Source organism: Nelumbo lutea, chromosome 3, assembly GCF_056320005.1.
Source record: "Nelumbo lutea isolate HS-2025 chromosome 3, American lotus-T2T, whole genome shotgun sequence".
In the NCBI taxonomy this organism is placed as follows: Eukaryota; Viridiplantae; Streptophyta; class Magnoliopsida; order Proteales; family Nelumbonaceae; genus Nelumbo; species Nelumbo lutea.
Window position 1 is genome coordinate 9,268,480 of NC_142686.1, and position 20,098 is coordinate 9,288,577.

The following is a 20,098-nucleotide window of genomic DNA, read 5'->3' on the forward strand; positions in this document are numbered from 1 at the left end:
TAAGGCTGCATTTCGAAATAATCCAAATGGAGTGTAAATCATGGTTCAGGGTAAAGTTGTACTCTGGTTCACTTTTCTTTGTATTTGACAATATTATATTTATGCATTGATAAATGATAGATCAATGCATATTTACATTGATACTAAGATGTAAAACTACATCAATAAAAAAGAAGTAATTTTGCATTTAAATGAGTTTCTGATTAAAAAAAAACATATGCTTTATTGGAATTCATGTTTGCATTCATTACATCTAATAGTCTGTTTGGTAAGAAGGTAAATTTGTCAGTGCAAAACTAACCCAATTTTACAATTTATATAAACCGTTTTACACTCTACATATTTGCACTCAGACCTATTTGCATCGTTTCCAAATGCAGCCTAAAAGACAGATTTGCTGTGTTTCTTTCTTAGTTGAATCTAATATTTTTTTTTAGAAAAAAATGACTTCATTACTTAGCGTGTAAATACAACTTGTATTACTAGATAACTCACATCGTCTGCATCAGGGTGCAGAAAATTTTCTACGTCATGAATAGAAAATTGCCACGTTTGTTTAATTTTGAAAAAATTCCCGATTAGTATCATGTACTTTGGGCCCCAAATTTTAAAATGCGATAATTCAATACCCAAACTTTCAAAATATGACAATCCAGTACTTGTTAACTAGCTGTTAACCAATTGTTAAGTGACATTTGAAAAAGACACAAATGCCCTTCAAGTGTTATTTAATTTTCTTTATCAACCATCTAAACATTGATAAAAAATTAACAATCTCAAATCCTTGTCTTTTTTCATTCAAGAAAGTTGGGGTCACCAGAATGCTCACTCAAATGTAACCCCAACTTTCTTGAATGAAAAAGACAAGGATTTGGGATTGTTAATTTTTTATCAATGTTTAGATGGTTGATAAAGAAAATTAAATAACAATTGAAGGGCCTTGTGTTTTTTTTTTTTTTTTTAAATGACACTTAACGGCTGGTTAACAGCTAGTTAACGACAAATACTGAATTGTCACGTTTTAAAAGCTTGGGTACTAAATTATCGCATTTTAAAGTTCGGGGACCAAAGTGGCACTAGGCCCAAAGTAAGGGTACTAATCAGGAATTTTCCCTTTAATTTTTAAAGTCCAATTTAACTGAAGTTTAGAGCTAAGCTAACTTTGACTCTAAAAAGATTTGATTTGGTTTATCAGCCTCTATTTCTTTGTTTCTTTGTTCAAAATTCAAATTTCTTCCCCATTTCTATTTCAACCGTCAACAACTGCCGCCGGTACTCACTAGATACCACTCTTACCTGCCGGAAGGGGAGTGTATTGCCTTACTGGGATTTCCATTATCGACATTGGCAAAAATAATTGCAACAGACAGCATTTATGGAGGGGATTTCATCAAACATGTGATGGGCATCATCATCAGAGTTTGATTTTGTGGTTTACGGTGGATATCATCAGACTTTGATTTTTGGGTTGGATGTTGGATGATTGATAATAATTTGGTGGCAGGTATTGTGATTAATTTGAGCTTGTTCACTAAACTCATGACCTGAGGAATTGCATAGAGAAAAAAAAGGCGGAACCATTTCTTAATTGAATTTTAATAGTAGTTACCATCACCCACATACGCATCACCGTTGTCCGAAAGTGACTAATACAATAAAGAGAATTCTTAGATAACAAAATTTGCAGGATCTCCTGACAAGGATTGTATCAAAGAGTTAGCATCCCTCTGAATGGCACCACCAGAAAGGTTATCTGAAATTTGAATATTAGCAGTTTAATTAGCACTACTGCAATATCATTTCCAAAATAATAGATCAAGAACCAATTGCACTGCTTCCAAACTGCCAAAGACGAAAAGCTACGCTTCCTTAGCTGGGGAGGCCTGAGTCGTTTGGTTGGATGTTGTTATAAGATTTCGTTTGGGGTTTCAAATGCATCATCCAAAATCAGTAAGTTGGGGGACTGTTTGATCAAAAGTAGCATTGTGGTTGGCTTTCAACCGGCCTTTTGGAAGTGGACTCCGGTTCGAATTGCAAGGATTTTAAACCCTTTTGCATTAGGAATTGGAAGCAGCAAGCTCGATTCAAAATCTGAATTACAGATATTTGAAAAAGTCATTTTTAAGTAATAATCGTTAGCATAGTTAATGGCATGCTTCACTTTAGATTCATTAGTGGCGAATCCCGATTCTTGAAACATGGAAATTATGCCAAGTTTGAATGTAAATTCCAAATACCCCACTATTTAAAAAAATTTCATATATGAAGGAGCATGCAATAATAATCGAACTAATCTGTGTAGAAGGGAGAGAGAGGAATGAGAGTTCACATCTGCCCCCATAGAATGCGCCCAAAAACGTCCTACATGTACATCTCAGCATCTACGCTGACGAGTGAGAAAGTCTGATGAAATGCCAATAAGGGTTTTCGTTGGTTGAAATGGAGATGCAAAACGCAACAAGCTTGAACGAGAGGAAGAGGAATGAATGGGCGGGATAAGCCAGATCAAATTTTTTGGAAGTCAAAGTTCCGTTAACTCTAAACTTCTATTAACTTGGATTTTAAAAAATTAAAATTGACGTGGCAATTTTTTATTCGTGCGTGCAGAAAATTTTCTGCAAACCTAAATGCAGACGATGTGAGCTCCTCACTGGAGGAGCACAAAAAAAGGTTCTCCAGTCGGGTGGGTTGGCGTTGAAAGCATAATGTTCACTTGATATACGCATTACAAGCCGTTCGTGAGATTGAGATAAATTTACAATATTGTTGTCAAGCGCTTGACTTGAACACATTATCTGACCAGCTAGTGCATAGGAATGGCAATGGGGCAGGTTCGGGGATTATATTCTCCATCCCCGACCTTGACCCCTAAATCACCCTCTGTCCTTGTCTTCGATCCCTAGCGGGGAAAGGAATCCCCCCTCCATCCTCGACTCCGACAGGGATGAATTCCTCGTTGGAGACCCGACTCCCCGATGGACTAAGAGGTTACACACACACACACACACACAGAGAGAGAGAGAGAGAGAGAGAGAGAGAGAGAGAGAGAGAGAGAGAGAGAGAGAGAGAGAGAGAGAGAGAGAGAGAGAGAGAGAGAGGACCGTTAGGAGAGTTAACGTCAATGACGAGAGAGAGTCCAACGGGCGATGGTGGTCGGCGACGATAGACGAAGGTTAGAAGGACTGATCATGACTGAAACTCTTCTCTCTATCACTTGAAAAGGCATGAAGCTAGGGTTCTGAGTCTTCTGACGGCGACGATGGTCGGCGAATCGGCGGCGAAGAGTCAAAGACGAAGGAAGATGAAGGCACTCGCGAGCTAGGGTTCATTGATTTAGTTATTCTAGAGACAGAGTTGAGAGTTATCGACTTCTCTCTTCTCTTTGTCGAGTGTGGAGGGTTTTAGTTTAGTGTTTTACACTTTTATTTTTTTAAAGTTTTAATAATTAATATTTATAAAACGAATAATATTATATATATATATATATTAATTGGGGACAGGTCAGGGTGGGGATTGCATTCCCCGTCCCCGATTGAGGATGCAGGGGTAGCCCCATCCTTGACCTCGACCCTACCAAGGTACCCCCCATCCCCGACCCCATCAAGTCGAGGAGCCCAGGTACCCATTGGGGATGGGAAAAATTGCCACCTCTATTGGTGCAAGCTTTCTATGAATTGAGCTTGTTGCAAGGTTTAAAGTATCGGAAACGTTAAATGTATTAGAAAGACAAATTTAAGGGTTATAAAGGAATACACCTTGGATATGTATGGATGCGGATGAAAAATTAAGATACATATGAAAATACATGAAAACACTATAGATACACCAATAAATCATATATATACATCAATAACATTAAATATAGGGCCTAAATTAGGGGTGCAAGTTGGGTGGGTTGGCCGAGGTTTATGATCAACCCGGGTTTGACCCTAAAATTTGGGCTTAAGGCTCGAGTCTGAGGTCAGGCCTAATTTTTCCAACCCGAGCCCAGTCCGTACTATAATTTGATGAACTCGGATTGGGTTCGGGCCTAGGCTGGGCTTGGGTCGGGTTCGAGCTACCTAAGGGTTAGGCCCGAGCCTGGCCCAAAAAATAGAATAACCTGATTTCTTGGGCCTGAGCCCAGGCCGAGGACCGAAAATCCAAGCTTAGTCTATGTAAAATTTCAGGCTAGGCTAGTTTGGGCTCAGGTTGGGCCCGCCCAAGTTGTATCCCTAGCATAAATGAGCTATATATACATAAAAAATAACATTCTTTAGTATGTTATAATCAACATATAGAAACATAAGATTAATTTCTGATAAGGTTATAACTACACAATATTAGCTTAATAATTATTTAATGAAACATTTTCTATATTTTTAAACAATTATTTATTTATTATTCAAACAATTATTTTATTTTTATTACAAAAATTATAAAAAATTAAAAAATAAAATGTAGTAGAAAAATAATTTTATGGATGTGATAGATCATCCGTAGATTTACAATATGGTAAATATTATGGTTTGATCACACAGAAAATTAAAAAAAAAATATTTCACTATAATTTCACTAGATCTATGAATTAAAAGTTAGAAAAAATATTTTAAATTTACAAAAATCTTAAAAATAAATATTTTTAGTTTTACAAAAAATAAATATTTTTATTCAAAAATTACAAAAAAATGAATATTTTATAAATTTCAATAGATCTATGGATATGGGTAGATCACCCATAAATTTATAAATTTATGACACAATTAATCTTCATGGGCTGATTACACCAAAAATATAAAATTTTATTTTTTTGTTATTTATTATTATTTTTCTAAATTTTCTTCAAAAAATTAAATAGATCTATTTAAAGCACAAAAAATATAGGATTTTCAACACAAGTAATATATATATATATATATATATATATTATAGTCGCTGGACCAGGTTGACTCCCATGGTTTCCATTTGTACATCACCACCATTAGCTCCTTTGCCGGAGCTAGTATGGTTGTCAAGATCAAAAACAAGCTCAAAGAAGTAGAATTACTCTATTGGCAGCTCCTTCGATCGGATGTGATTGTACGCCATCAACATCCTAAGGAAGAAGCTAAAAGACTAAATGGAGATCGAATTTCAATGGATTGAGAGAGAAGATTGACAAGGAATACAAGGAGATCACAGTTAAGAGGGAGAAGCCCGACAAGCAAATGGTGAATGTCTTGATGTCGACGAGGTAGAGTGAGAATCTATTTCAAAAGGTGATACAAAAGCAAGCTAGGGAAGCGACGATTATAGACATGATATCGGATATACAGGAGAGGCATGACGTAGTGAATGAGATAAAAGAAAAAAATTGAAAGAATTGCATCAGGTATTCTTGGACATAGGTGCAAAGTCAGGGAGAGCAGCTGGACTGGACGACATTGAGAGCAAAGTGGCCTTTTAGGCTCAGTTTGAAAGGAATACAAATGTAAATATGTAGAGCGGCATTATACATATTTGCATTTATACTATTTCCAAACTGAGCTTCAAAAGAACACTTGAAAATGGATTTGCTTTGAGATCATCATCCTCATCATAGTCGTTATCATGCAGAGCCCCTTGTTTGTGTCGTTCTGCGCCAAACAAAAAAGAGTGTAAAACAATTTCAAAACTTATCTCATAGTGCATTCAACTGAACCGAGGAATCATCATTTCCACCAACGAAGTATGTATTTATGTTGCTACCAAACGCAGCCTTAAGGGTTATATATAAATAGGATAAATCTATGTTGCCAAAAAATTATGATACCAAATGACCTTTGATCAATCAAAATCCGTAAATGTTGATTGAATATTACCCGATTGATTGCCTCTTTTTTGATAGCGATTGATTGGTTATAAGTTTGTGCAGTATGATAGCCTATCTGGAATTAATAATACATAGTCGATGTCATCGGAACCTAATTATAAATATCTTCTTTCCTTGCACAATTTTTGGCTTCTTTCATTTCTTCCCTAGCCACTCTTTCTCTTTCTGCCTATCCGACCACCAAAGAAGATGTCCACATGCAACCATTTCGCTCCTTGATTCCAGCAGCAGACTTATTGCTATGTACAGTTTGGATTCTGCGACAACATACTGCTAATATAAATCACTGCAGCACCCTATAGGAAATTAAATCAGTAGTTTAACCATTTCATAACTCTGGGATGAAGTTGGCTCAAGGATTAATTTTAGGGGACGTTCTATTTTTTTTTTTGGATTTTGAGAGGGAGAAAGTTAGTCAATGGGATTTTGGTTCTCATTGATCAAGAGTATCATGCTCTTTCTTCAGATTAATGTGGGGATCACGAAAAGTTTATTTTCCTGATACTCATCTCGTAGGTGGATAAATAATTTTTCCAACTGGGAGAAATATTCCAACACTTAAATGGGACTTAAATGAGACAAAAGCCCCATTTAATAATGGATTTTTATGGTTAAATGGTCATTTTCTTTTACTTGGAAAATAAAGGAACATGGGTAAATACACTTTACTTGGGTAAGTGTTTCCCAAGAAAAACTTCCCCAGGTAATTGCATATTTACCCGGATAAGTAACTTACCAAAAAGTGAACGGGGGCCTTATAGTTAGGCTTAGTTTGGAAATAGTGAAGATACAAATATGTATGTATAGTACAAATGCATACAAAATTATACAAAATACAAGGTTTTGCACTCTACACACATTTGTATTTGTACTCCTTCCATACCGAGCCATAAGGCTGCGTTTGGAAATGATGCAAATATGTGTGAATGCAAATATGTAGAGTGTAAAATGGTTCTTATAAATTGCAAAATTGGGTTAGTTTTGCATTGACAAATTTACCTTCTTACCAAACAGACTTTTAGCTATGATGGATGCAAAAATGAATTCCAATAAAGCATGTGTTTTTTTATCAAAAGCCCACTTGAATGCAAATTTACTTCTTTTTTATTGATGTACTTACATCTTATTATGAATGTAAATATGCATTGGTCTGTCATTTGTCAATGAAAATATGTAATGTTGTCAAACACAAGCAAAAGTGAACCTGAGTGCAAATTTATCTTGAACCTGGATTTACACTCAATTTGCATTTTTTTTCCAAATGCAGCCTAAACTCAGTTTGGAATGAGTACAAATACAAATATATAGAGTGCAAAGCCTTGTATTTTTTTTGTATGTATTTATATTATACGTATTTTGAGCCTTAGCTTCATAGTCTCATGCATTTGTTTTATACTGTACAGAAGAAATGCTCTTTGGTTCTTGGAAATGTGGTTATTCTCTCCATGCTTAGAGGTTTCACCATTTGAAGGAAGGATATTTGTGAAAATGCATCTATTTATTTTATTCTATTATATGAATGAAGAAGGAAGTATTGTCTTGGTAATGTCTCTCTTTTTTGACACGTAATTCTGATCATATCTCCATCCTCATTGTCTTTTGATCAATGTGGTTCTCAATATTATCACATTGAACCATAAATAGAATTTAGGGGGTGTTCTACAATGTGAATGTTTTTATTTTCAGTTGTTTTAAAATTATCACATAAGCATAAAAACAAAAACATGTTCTACAACAAAATGTAGAATATAGATATTGTATGAATCCTGAAAAATGAGGAGGGATCATTAGATGAAGGGGCTGTACTGTTTGACAACATGGTTGACTTTGTTTTTGAAAACAAAAACAAAAACAAATGCTAAGGTGGTATTTGAATCAAAAACAAAGCCAACCATATTGTCAAACACCACAGGAAATATGTTATTTGAATCTAAAATATAAGAACATGTTTTTGATTTCAGTTTTGAAAACAAAAAACACTAAGTGATCGTTTGGTTTGTAGTCAGAATCGGAATCAAAATCCTCCAGAATCAGAATTGGAATGGTCCATTCCCATAGTCTGTTTGGTTCAAATAGAAATGAGAATGAGAATTAAAATCAGCAGGAATGAGATTTGATTCCCAATGAAAGGGCAGGGAATGGCCATTCCCTCAAATGAGGGAATGCCATTTCAACAAGAATGGGAATGAGATTTTGATTCCGTCCAACCAAACAGTTAGAATCAAAATAATCCATTCTGATTCCGATTCCAGACCCCTATTCCCGCGAACGAAACGGGGCCTAATATAACTTTAAAACATGTTCCTATCTTTTGTTTTGAGGATCGATTTGTTTTCAAATCATCAACGCTTTGTTTTGTTTATGGAAATGGCCAGTTGCTCGTGACATCTTATGGTGCTTTATACCCACTTGTGATCATGTGCTAACTGGCCAGTTCAACTTATTAATCAAAGGAGTCCAGATATCCTGCATATTTATTACATATTTCCATGCACAACCTATTAGAGTGAGATATACATCAATGCCATACGGGTTGAAGGATTTGTACGTGCGAACAATTTAACCAGCATAGAATTACTTTTGTTTCTGTGTTTCCCAAAATTTAAAATACTTTGAAACAAAAAAGAGGGAGCCATTGATAAGTTTCGAGTGACACTTATGAAATGTGAGTGTGTAGGAAGCTTTCATCGATAGCAGTGGTAATCTAAAACCTGGGTGGTCGAGTTTTTGTTTAAAGACCATGAATGCTTGATGCCATTGAATTCATCGGTAACCTCTCTGTAATCTACGGAATAATTGGAGAAGATGAAAAGTGGAGGGATAAAAGAGAGAAAAATAAGGGCAAAGGAGGGGTGTTGGGAGAAGAAGAAGAAGAGAGAGAGATAGGTTTCCTCTTTCCTTTGGTTGTTAACGATCAAACCAGTAGCTAGCAAACAATCCTCTCTCTCTAAATGCTCTTTTCTCCTGTCTTACTTTCCATTTTCTTCTATTTTCTCCCATTTATTAACTTGATCATTCTTTCAAGATCAAAATTGTAATTGTGTATCATAAGCTCCTAAATTCCTGGTAAGATCGTCGTGGTAGAAACCTTCTAATTTTAGCAATAGAGGGTCAGTTGGTCAGTAAAAAAACACAAATTTGTCCTCGGTGTTATTTTCCTTTTGTTTTATAACTTTTACTTTAAATGGAGCATCTTTTATACTAACCGTGTGGTGGTATTTCATGCTGGTTAAATTATTCACACGTACAAATCTTTCAACCCGTATTGCATTGATGTGTCTCACTCTAATAGGTTGTATAGAGAAATGTGTAGGATAACAGGACTCTAATCAAACAATTAATACACATTTTCCCAATTCGAATTGAAAATGGAGTAATAATTTTTGACTTGTTTAATTTGCCTAGTTGTATTAAAAATAGAAATCCACGCTCTCTCCTGATTAAACTTGTATATGAGCATATGAAAATAAAATCTTCTATCATATAACCACTCACTCTCACTTTCTTGATTCCTTTTTTTTTTTTTAATTGATAGATGAGAATTTATTGTTACAAAGATTAGAAAGAGAAGGAAACAGCCAGTTTGGTGGATAGAACCACCCACGAGAAGTGTCATAATAAAATATTTCCTTTTGAGCCATAGTATGAGCTTCTATGCAATCCCTTGAACATCGAGTTGGTTAGTGTACCAACTTAATTAACACATTTCCCGTCTGTTTTGGCTCAGGCAGGAATTGGAGTCCGAATTAGAAACAACTAAAATGGATTTTCATTACTAAGAGAGGGCCAAGAATGATTCTATGCAACTGAACGGTTGAAAATGACAGACCCCTATTCCCATGAACCAAATAAACCCTTAGTCATCTTATTGTGCATACATGCAATAGATCTGTACCTACATCAAGTCAAATGGATCGGATCATGATCCGATCCGATATATGTTATATATTTATTTATCTAAATATATATAATACATATATATTGTATTTTTATATCTAAATATATATAATACATATTTTATTAATAATTTGTCTAAATATATATTGTATTTTTATCTAAATATATATGATATATATTTTATTTTTTAATAGTTTATTAATTTTAAAGAAAATAAATCAGTTCGGGTCGAATTAGATCCAAAGATCCATCTTACCATCGGATTGGAATTCAGATCAAGGCATGCCAGATTGGATCCGCCATAAACTTAACGCTTTGTACTAAGTTGTACATTAACTAATATTGAGGATTCATCAAAATTCACGCTTTGTACTAAGTTGTACGTTAACTAATATTGAGGATTCATCAAAATTCATGTGAATGGTTTTGATTGGTTAAACTTTTAAAAGTGAGACTGGGTGGCGATGTTTGGCATCAATGCCGTTTTCTGAGAAAATGATGCTCTAGACCATGCCTTGGAAATTGGGGAAGTGCGGTCCGGAACAACACCAAATTCAATGTTTCCTGGTGCCAATAATGCAATGATGTGGCATCAATGTTGATAACGTTGCTTCAGAAAATGAATCGATGTTCCCAGTATTGATGCCAAACATCTACTTACCTTACGGATTTTAATACAAACCATTTTTTTAGAAAACGGTGCTGTATATGTGTGGGTTGGAAGCACCGTTTTTCTGAGAAAATTGTGTTTTTTTTTTTGTTTGGAAACATTGTTGCCAGGTAAGACGTTTCTTGGAGCAATAACAACACCTTCTGCTTGGTACCAGTGCTCTATACCTGTTTTCAGCACTGGTACCCATTATAGTAAGTCCATGTCACTGCCACATAATGTTCTCGTTGGCAGCAACGAACTCCAGTTTGAGAAAACGTCGAATTCGACATTATTCCAAACCACGCCTTCTCAATTTCCAAGGCAAGACATAGCTTGGAATACCATTTTTTATGAAAAAATGGTTATGAACATATTAACTTTTCCTAACACCAATTTTTTCCAACATATCTGATGTATCACCATTTTATGGAGCAAAGGCACCGCTTCCAAACACCGCCTAAGAGATCCGGCATCAATTAGATATCGATACGTCAGCTGATTCAGACTGTTACCAGCAACTATTACAGATGGCTAGCTAGTTTCCAACACATCTGTTCCTTGTTGAAGTAAACCTTTGGTTAGTGGACTAGCAGAGTTTTGAACTGGACCTAGAATTTAACCGGGGTAACGCAGATCAGCTGGTTGTTAGCTGTACAATTGATCTATTAGAATTTAGATGAGTTGATCTAATCAATTAGAGTGCTCTCTCTGACCTCTGGGTCACGCGGAGAGTCCTTTGTATTTATTACCCCATTGGCTCGAGAAATAATCATAAGTTGACAGTTTCGAGCTAATGAATAATAACAGGGTGGTTGTACTCTCATGTCATGGGTTAATCCATGAGAGCTTAGGTTGGATGGACCCAGAACATGGGACATCAAGATCAAGGATCTGTTCGGTTCAGATAATAAGTAAGAGAGGAAAAGGAAGTTCTTAAGCAATTTCAGAACTTGCCTGCTAGGGTTTAGTGTCCAAGATAATAATAAGGATCTGTTTCTCTTTTATTTTCTCGTAAACCAAGCGCAGCCTAGGGTTTAGTGTCCAAGAAGAGAAGCTTGCCTGCTATGATCTTCATGGAGAAGTATAGAAGAAAGAAGTTGTATCATTTTCAACAATATCTGCTTAAAATTCATATACTGACCCAGCAATGGGAGCTTGTGTCTATTGTCTATACATATATATATCATCTACCCACAAAAATACTATAATATAGCTTAAACACATGTACATATATATACACCTAAACTAGGACAGAGAATACAACACTAGGTAGGTAGGTAGTATTAGTTTTTGATGGCGAGTTGGGTGATCTTCACATTGATTTCCATTGCTTCCTTCTTCTAAATCTTGATACCCTGTGCACTGGTGTCCCTGTACAGGCTAGCAAAGTTAGTTAATTTTCTTTTTCAGTTTTATATTTCTCAGGATCAAGCATAAGAAGCTTATAGAGTAACTTACATTTCAAAGGCCTTGGAGAAATAGCAAGATAATATGCTCGAAAGAAGTCCCTGTTCTCTTTGATTAGCTCTTTCCACACTGCAGGCAGCAGCACCAACTCTAATTATGTTCATCATAACCAACTCAAACCCAGGAAAACATAAACATGCAAGAGAGAGAGAGAGAGAGAGAGATAGAGAGAGAGAGAGAGAGGACCTGTAAGTGTGATGAGTGGGTGGATTTTGGCATGCACCGCAAGCCCTTTGACACAGTCGTCTCTAGTCATGCCGAGGAGTAAACATCTCTCTATCAGATGGTGAACCTGTTGTTCCATGCAAAAACATAATCTTCAATATAATGATACCCATTGATTATTAATCGCCAAGCGATTGTTTAAGCAGCAGGTCTATAGTAGTGAAGATATGATACAGTTCAAACAAAGTAGAGATTCTTGTACAGTCTCTTTCCTTCTCCCAGTGGAGAGGGGGAGGGGGGGTTCTTTGTCTGTCACTTACCATTCTAATGTATCTGTGGGGGTGGCAATACAAACATGGGAGTTGATGTTCAAGATACATTGTTGCTGTTTATCAGCAGAAGATGACAAAAACAAAAGGGTGGGGATCGAGTAATTGAGAAAATGAATAGCGATCGAAGTGGAGAAGAGCTAGAAAGAGAAAAACAGAAAGGGAAACAAATGCAAAAGTACACGAAGACGAGACGAGGGTGGGAAAAGAAAGATATTTGAGGGGGTTTATATAACAAAGGGAGGGGAGAGAAGAACAAGTATTATCCACAGATATCCAAGCGAAGGGCCAAAATAGCAGACGAAATCCCAAGGGGTGGATTCACCTCATCTTCAAGAGATAAGACTGTGACCAGTGAGGCAGTGACCCCCGTGATTCATCTCTCGTGAAGGGATGGTTTTGAGAAGCGTGGCCAATCCTAGAGCCACTTAACCCTCACCTTCCTCTCTTGAGTCCGTTCCTTTTCTGGGTCCTACTTCTTCGAATTCTTTCAACTGCAACCCAATGACCTGGGACTACCAGAGGACAGAGGTGGCCCGGCCCCACTTGGGTTCCTTCCGACAACTGGCCGGCCGGGACCACCTTCATCCCTTCACATCTCTGCACCACGTTATGTGGAATTGAATTGTGCTGTGGAGGAGGAGGAAGACCCACCACCTATACACTCCCCTACTACGGTACTGATCAGAATTTGTCGATACGGGTTCCAATTTTCGATCGAAAATATGTAAACTCGAACCAGAAATGGCCACTAAAAAAGAGGTTTTCCGCTTACAGGATTTTTGTTTGAATTGAACAGAAACGATTAATGTATAAAATTTTAATTTCAACAAATCAACCCATTCCCTTCTCCGTGTTGCCCGAAATTAGTGAAGGTAAACTTGCTGCGGTTCTGATTACTTGTGTAGCTAGTCATTCATTATTGTGCTTTAAAATGATAAGGTATCTGCTTGGTTGAGTGTGTTAAGTCTTGGTCTGAGGTATCTTCGTACCCAGTGGGGTACAGGCATATTTTGTCTGGCATTGAACCACCAGCGCCATCACATGGACCCAGATCAAGGCGGGGACGGGAATGGGGATGCGCATCACAAGTCCACATCTGCGATGCCATCCATCCATGATTTAATAATTTATCCCCACCTTAATCTGGATTATACCAGCACGTCATTACTTCATTACAGACTCTCCTATCTCTGATGAGCAGAGCATGATTCCAATATTATCCTGGGACCTGAGCCTTAATTGCATGGTTTGTGTAATAATCTCCTACAAATTCCTATTTTCTATCACCCGATTGTTTCGGCAGGCGTTACCTTTGCTTCCAAGTTTCTATTTGCCATTATCTGATCATTGCGTTGAATAATTTCTCTTTGATTTCTTTCTATGGCCTTATTCTTCGATTCCTTTTTTTTCCAACTTCCCATCTCACCATCATTATATTACCTTTCTGGCCTTTTTTCAAATTGTTGGAAAGCCACATTTTTTCATTGAATATAGATAAGAAAAAAAAAATAGAAATGTAAAATTTTATGGGGAAATAGCATTCAACTGTTTATATCTTTTCAAAAAAAAAAATCTTTTCTTTTTCATTGTGATGTTTTTAAAACAAATACAAGTTTCCAACATGACTCAGCCAAACATACCCAGACATACTGACAAGCTTTACAGGGAAAACCAGAAGTCGTACGTGCACAGAAGCTTCCTTCATCGCAAGTTCTACCACAGAGGAAAAAAAAAATATTGGAATGACTTTAACCAATCAAAACCCCTAATGAATTTTGATGAAAATCCACGTGATCGATTGGATATCACTTTTACGACGCAGTTGATTGGTTATAAGTTTTTCTGGTGGTTAGTTATAGTATTTCTGTTTTGAGAAACAATATGATTTCAAACAGGATGATTTTGATTCAACTTGATTTTAGACGTACAGCAACCAAGAAAAATAATTCATATTGTAAAACACCACCTACATTTTATGTATTCTTTGTTGTTTTCTCGTTTTGCCTATTATTATCCTTCTCTTGTTACTTTCGTCTTTGTATGCACATGCTTTTCATACTTGCTTTGAACAATATACTTCATTCGCTAGTTACCAAAAGAGAGAGAGAGAGAGAAATAGACATCATTCCTTAATAAATAAAGGCCAGGACCACTGGATGGTTGTAATAAAACATAGCCACGCCACTCACATTATCACGTGAAGTTTTAAGGAATTAGCCTTTCACCAATCCACATGTGTAGCTACGTACGTATCAATACCACATAGAATTAACTTTGCGTCTTGGGAGCCAACATCCAAAAGTGCTGCTGGGAGAACATCCTAGGATTCGATACGTTACTCTATTCATATCCATGTTTAGTGATGATAGCGGATTTTTCCCCTTCAATGATATTGTGACACATGGTACCTCGTAACAAGTAGGTGACACCTGAAATCACTTAGACAACAATTTGTCTTAGCCAAGTTGATGGTGTTCCACCTGGCGGCCTGGCACAGGCGCTGATCTGGCGGCCTGTACGATGTGTTCATCGACAAATTCGGCATGCATATCCAAACACTCCCACGATCTTTGGGAGTTGGCCCACGTGCCGAATGATCCGGAGGGTGGTCAACGTGCATGGCGGTTACCTCAGGGAATCTCGGACCACTTAGACGACTTCTCGAAAATCTCGGATGCGGTGCATGAAGTCCACACCAAACTATGCCTATATAAAGGCACCAACCCCAATGGCATGGGGGGGGGCAAGTAAGCATATTCTAACTCTCATACTTTGTGATTTTTACCTCGCAGTCTACTATGAGAGTACTGACTTAAGCATCGGAACGACCTCGCCGGGTTAGCCACCCTGGGTCCTCTGACATTGATTCCTTGCAGGTCTCTAAAGAACTACGAAGCTCAACAATTAATCCAGCTCGCTACCAGGCAGCTCGACACTCTGGTCAGCTCGGCAACTAATAGGCAACTCGGCCCTCTAGTCAGCTCGACACCTAATAGGCAGCTCGACACTCTGGTCAGCTCAGCACCAAATAGGCAGCTCGACACTCTAGTCAGCTCGTCACCTAACTTGCCTAGCTCGGCCCAGTCAGTTCGGCACCTAACCTGCCCAGCTCAGCCTAGTTAACTCGGTCTGCCCCCAACTCAAAATCCAGTAGAAGTTAACTTCGACTTCTGAGTCATCGGCCACTTGGAAGCAGACTAAAGGATGAGGTACTTAGCACAAAAAAATTGATACATCACCAAAAATTGATTCATCAATTAGTTTTTTGGTCCATGTCCATGAACACTCAACAACCTATGCATGACTGGTACATGTTGTTTCTACTTGAAACGCTGCTTGATGTTTTGGATCTAAACGTCAAACTGATGTTTCCTCCATCAGCTGCACATTTAAACGGGTGTTTATTCAATAAATGCTGCCACATAAAGCGCCTCTTCAGTAGTTCTTCTCTCTTGCTCTTTTGTATGCATCAAGAATGACAAAAGTGGATTTTAGTTTTCATGCACGCCTACTCTTTGGAGAAGTTATTTTTTAGAGCTTTCACAAACAGTTAGGCATTTTTTCACCGTTACGCTGATGTAGAGCCTAGTGGCACCTAATTGTCATAAATGGTTGTAATTATTACCTTTCTCGGTTTTGCAAGCAAATAAGGCTCTGTTTAGAAGGATAACAAATACAAATATGTGGAGTGCAAAACTTAGTATTTTTGTAGTATTTTATATGTATTTGCACTGCACATATTTGTATTTGTACTCTTTCCAAATGGAGCCTAAGGCTGTGTTTGGAAACGATGCAAATACGTAGAGTGTACAACGGTTCATATAAATTGTAAAATTGGGTTAGTTTTGTACTGACAAATTTACCTTCTTACCAAACAGCCTTTTAGCTGTAATGGATGCAAACATGAATTTCAATAAAGCATATGCTATTTTTTTTTAATCAAAAGCCCATTTGAATGCAAATTTACTTCTTTTTTATTGATGTATTTTTATATCTTATTATCAATGTAAATATGCATTGGTTTGCCATTTATCAATGCATAAATGAAATGTTACCAAATACATGCAAAAATGAATTAAAGTATAAATTTATCCTGACACTCTATTTGCATCGTTTCCAAACGCAGCCTAAAATACAAACGTTGAGTGAAATAAACGAAAACAAACACATACTAAATAAACAATCCAATGACCAAGCTCTTACTTGGCCCACTTGGCAATGTAGAGAGTTATTCCGGTGTATCAAATACTAGCAAAGGTCACAAGCCCTCCATGGGTACCTCCAAGACAAATGGTTCCCTTTTGGCTATGCTACAAGAACCATTAGATCTGCATTCACATGTTAATCTAAGTCTAATAATGAGTCAATTATTAAAAAGCATTTATTTTTAATATTGATAATTGGATGACGATCAGTATAGTAAAGTGGTGTCACATTATAAACATTTCATTTAAATATTTTAGCATTACCAAACAAAATAATGCTCAGAACACTTCTTCAACGCCCAGTCAGCATAACTACCAACCAAACAAATTTTATGTGAAAGTGCTATGTTGGCATTTTGACATAAACGTCATTGCCCCTCAAAACATTTGAGCCCAAATTGTCAAATGGCATCAAACACAAGCTTCGTAATTTCAAATTAGTTACTTTTGATAATTAAGAGGGTGTTTGGTTCCAGAAAAACAAAAAAGCATTCAATCTTTTTGTTGGCCACAGTTTGTTGGTCTATAATTAATCATAAACCCCATGTGTAAATCAAACGGTAATGCATCTTCCCTATTCTATGATATAAAATATTTACTTTTGTGCATAAATCATAAGAATCACATGGCCACGTAAGTGGTACGTGGCAAGTTACTTGGCAATTGGCATATAGACAAACTCAAGCAACAACGTCCGTTTTTTCGAAAACAAAACCTTGCATTGGGTTGGTGGTTGAAAAACTGGCCCCCACTATGAAAATATAAGAATTGGTGTTTGGAATAATGCGACCCACTTGCCGTGACCCAATCCCCCACCAAAAAACCAGAAAAATGTGACCCATTCAGTGTTTTTTTTTTTTTATCTATTTGTTGGGTTTTGAATGATTATTGTCAACAACCACTACCTAATGTCATGCTTACATCGGTGAATATTCCTCCTTCCTCCTTGATTGAATACAAATGATAAAAGAGGTTTTTGTATTTCACATGAAACGTAAACAACGCCCTTGGCCTTGGGCTATGGTTGGTTTCTTCTAACAGAGAATTTTGAGCAAAAAGTTGCTTTCATAAAATTTCTTGAGTAACTTTCTCTCAAATATCTGCTTTTATCCTTATTTTCTATCAAACACAGTATTAGTCTATAATTCTACTCCCAATACAAGGCCAATCATGGTATTACAACATGTGCATATAGACATCGCTCCTGCAAATGATACAAGGATGATGTGGCGTATTATGATTGGCCCACTAACTCCCTTATTGTCTACCTACCTGAGTTATTTATTCCACTATAAACAGAAAGCATTGGGTTCCACTTTGATAAACACACAATGTTTTAAAAACTGATTCGGAGGTTGAACTGTTTTTGCATCTAGATCGCAGGTCACTGGTCCGACCATCTGGGTCAAACGGGTCAGGCCGTCCCACATGTGTTTAAGGTACATACATACATACATACATATATATATATATATATATATATATGTGTGTGTGTGTGTAAAAATATATTTTATTAATAAATAATATATAATTATGTTAGATATGGTATATGTTTTTTATATTTAATTTATGCTTTTTAATTTTTTATTTATAAAAATATTAAAATTTTCATTTTGGGGCCAAAAAATGTTTTTTTTGCAAAAATAGCGGGGCAAGGTGCCTATTGGCCCTTTTAGACACATAGATCTAAAAAAATTACCCAAAATCACAAAAAAAAAAAAATCACCCTAATCGAACATTGGAATGCAAAGTTAAGGCCTCCGAAAGCTTGTATGAATTGAGTGTGACAGGGTCGAACAAGTCAATGGTTGAGCCAGCCAGATCAAACGGTTCTTGATCAAATCAGTGTTTTTTGACTGCCTAATGGGTTTGACTGAGTTGAACCCAAAATCTTAAACAAGTGATGATTTGAACAATTTAATTGACTGGGTCAATAGCAGATTGAAAACACTGTAAATACATTAGTTTGGGTCTGTAGATTGCACATCTATTATAGGACCCACTTGAAATAACACAATGTTGCAAATATGTGGTATAAGATGATTTGCAAAGCATACAAATGCTTTCTAATGCTTTTCATGTGGTGGGGAAAAGGGGGGCAAATAAACCTTCATCCAATAACTTCAAAATATCATAAAATATGGACTCCAATGGGGGTATGCTCAATATTTTAAGTTTGGTCGTTTTCGACCTTTAGTTATAATGATGAGATTTTTCCTTTTTTTTTTTTTGAAATTTTAGATGAATGTTTTAATAGTTTTGAATTGTTTTTTGAAATAATATGTTAATATTTATGCTATTATTTCATTATTATATCCTAAATGTCAAATAAAACAAATAGAGTTATCAATACGTCAGGTCTGGTTGAATAAGAATAGACCCAAACTGGATCCAACCTAAACCTGTAAGTTTGCAAATATTAGCCCATGACTGGCCTTGTTATTAGTTGGACTTTGGGAGAATGACCAATCGTAATTTTATAGTACAGGGGGAATACATCACCGTGATTTGATGCCAAATTTACAGGCAAGATGTGGTTTATAGGGGAGAGAGAGAGCTAGTACTAGGGGGGTTGGAATTCAGAATTCTGGATCGTATGTATCCGTAGTCCTTCGGATTTATTTTAAGCCTGAGCCTAAGTCCACAGGCCTAAAATTATGACCAAGCCTGACTTAATAACGAGTCGGGCCAAGCCAGCCCATCAGATCTAATTGAAATAAATTTATTGTTTTTCATAGAGTTGAGTTGAATTTAAGGGTGCAAATCGGATACCAATTTGAAATTTTTGCACTGTATCTGTCCTTGGCCTCTTTAAATTTGGCAAATATTTAAGAGTTGAACTGTTGAAGTTTTTCCATTGAGGTGAACGTGGGCGCACAGAAGTTTTTCAATTTTGTTCTCCCAATCCATATCAGATTGTAGTCTGTAGAGATCCCCGGGCTTGATCGTTGATTTTTGGTGGTCATGAGTCAGATCCTGCCAAGTTTCCCCTAGTACAATCCAGAACGACCAATAGTGATCTCAAATCCTCAATCTTGATTCTTGAATGAAGCGAGAGATTTTGTCCAATCCCTCTTATGTAATATAATGGCTAATACGCTGCTTGGGCCAACTCTCTATGAGACGTCTACCTTTGCTCGGGTGTCGAGACACCCTGACCCGATTGGTAGTTTGGTACCACTGGGTTCGGTTGCTACGATGCGTTCCGATCGCCCTTGTCACAAACTTGACCGATCAATCACTTTAGACAATTGTGCACCCAAATGATCTATATGAATCACCAATAACCAAGGAAATAAAATAATGGGCAAACAAGAAAGCTGAAGCAAAAATGTAATGGTTCTCACATGAGTGGACAGATTTCCCACTCAAAGTGGGCAGGAAATCCTATTTGCTCACGTCAATCCAAATGCAAATGAAAGGGATAAAGAAAATAAAAAAAACAAACGTCTGGTTCAGAATGAGAAAATATTCCAATAAACCAAACATTTTTTTTTCTAAAAATGAATTATTTTCAACCGACAAATGTCCTAGTGCTCATTTTCATTTT

The 20,098-nt window shown here is 36.7% G+C and overlaps 1 protein-coding gene across 1 annotated transcript; it reads right to left on the bottom strand.

The window, feature by feature from the left end:
- Window positions 1-11,484: 11,484 nt before the first annotated feature.
- Window positions 11,485-13,246, bottom strand: LOC148862796 (uncharacterized). The gene is made up of 4 exons (XM_088974541.1): window positions 12,332-13,246; window positions 12,033-12,138; window positions 11,838-11,915; window positions 11,485-11,750 (listed from the first exon to the last, which is right to left on the bottom strand). Exons 1-4 carry the CDS (start codon window positions 12,389-12,391, stop codon window positions 11,692-11,694), a joined length of 303 nt encoding a protein of 100 aa, XP_088830667.1. The 5' UTR covers window positions 12,392-13,246; the 3' UTR covers window positions 11,485-11,691.
- Between the last annotated feature and the right edge of the window lie 6,852 nt (window positions 13,247-20,098).

What these genes read in the sequence shown, in the direction of transcription:
- LOC148862796 (XM_088974541.1), bottom strand. Translation starts at nt 12,391, where the DNA reads ATGTATCTTGAACATCAACTCCCATGTTTGTATTGCCACCCCCACAGA. An exon ending in CCCACAGATACATTAGAATG is followed by an intron (nt 12,139 to 12,331) that starts GTAAGTGACAGA and finishes ATGGAACAACAG; the next exon opens with GTTCACCATCTGATAGAGAG. An exon ending in CCCACTCATCACACTTACAG is followed by an intron (nt 11,916 to 12,032) that starts GTCCTCTCTCTC and finishes TGCTGCCTGCAG; the next exon opens with TGTGGAAAGAGCTAATCAAA.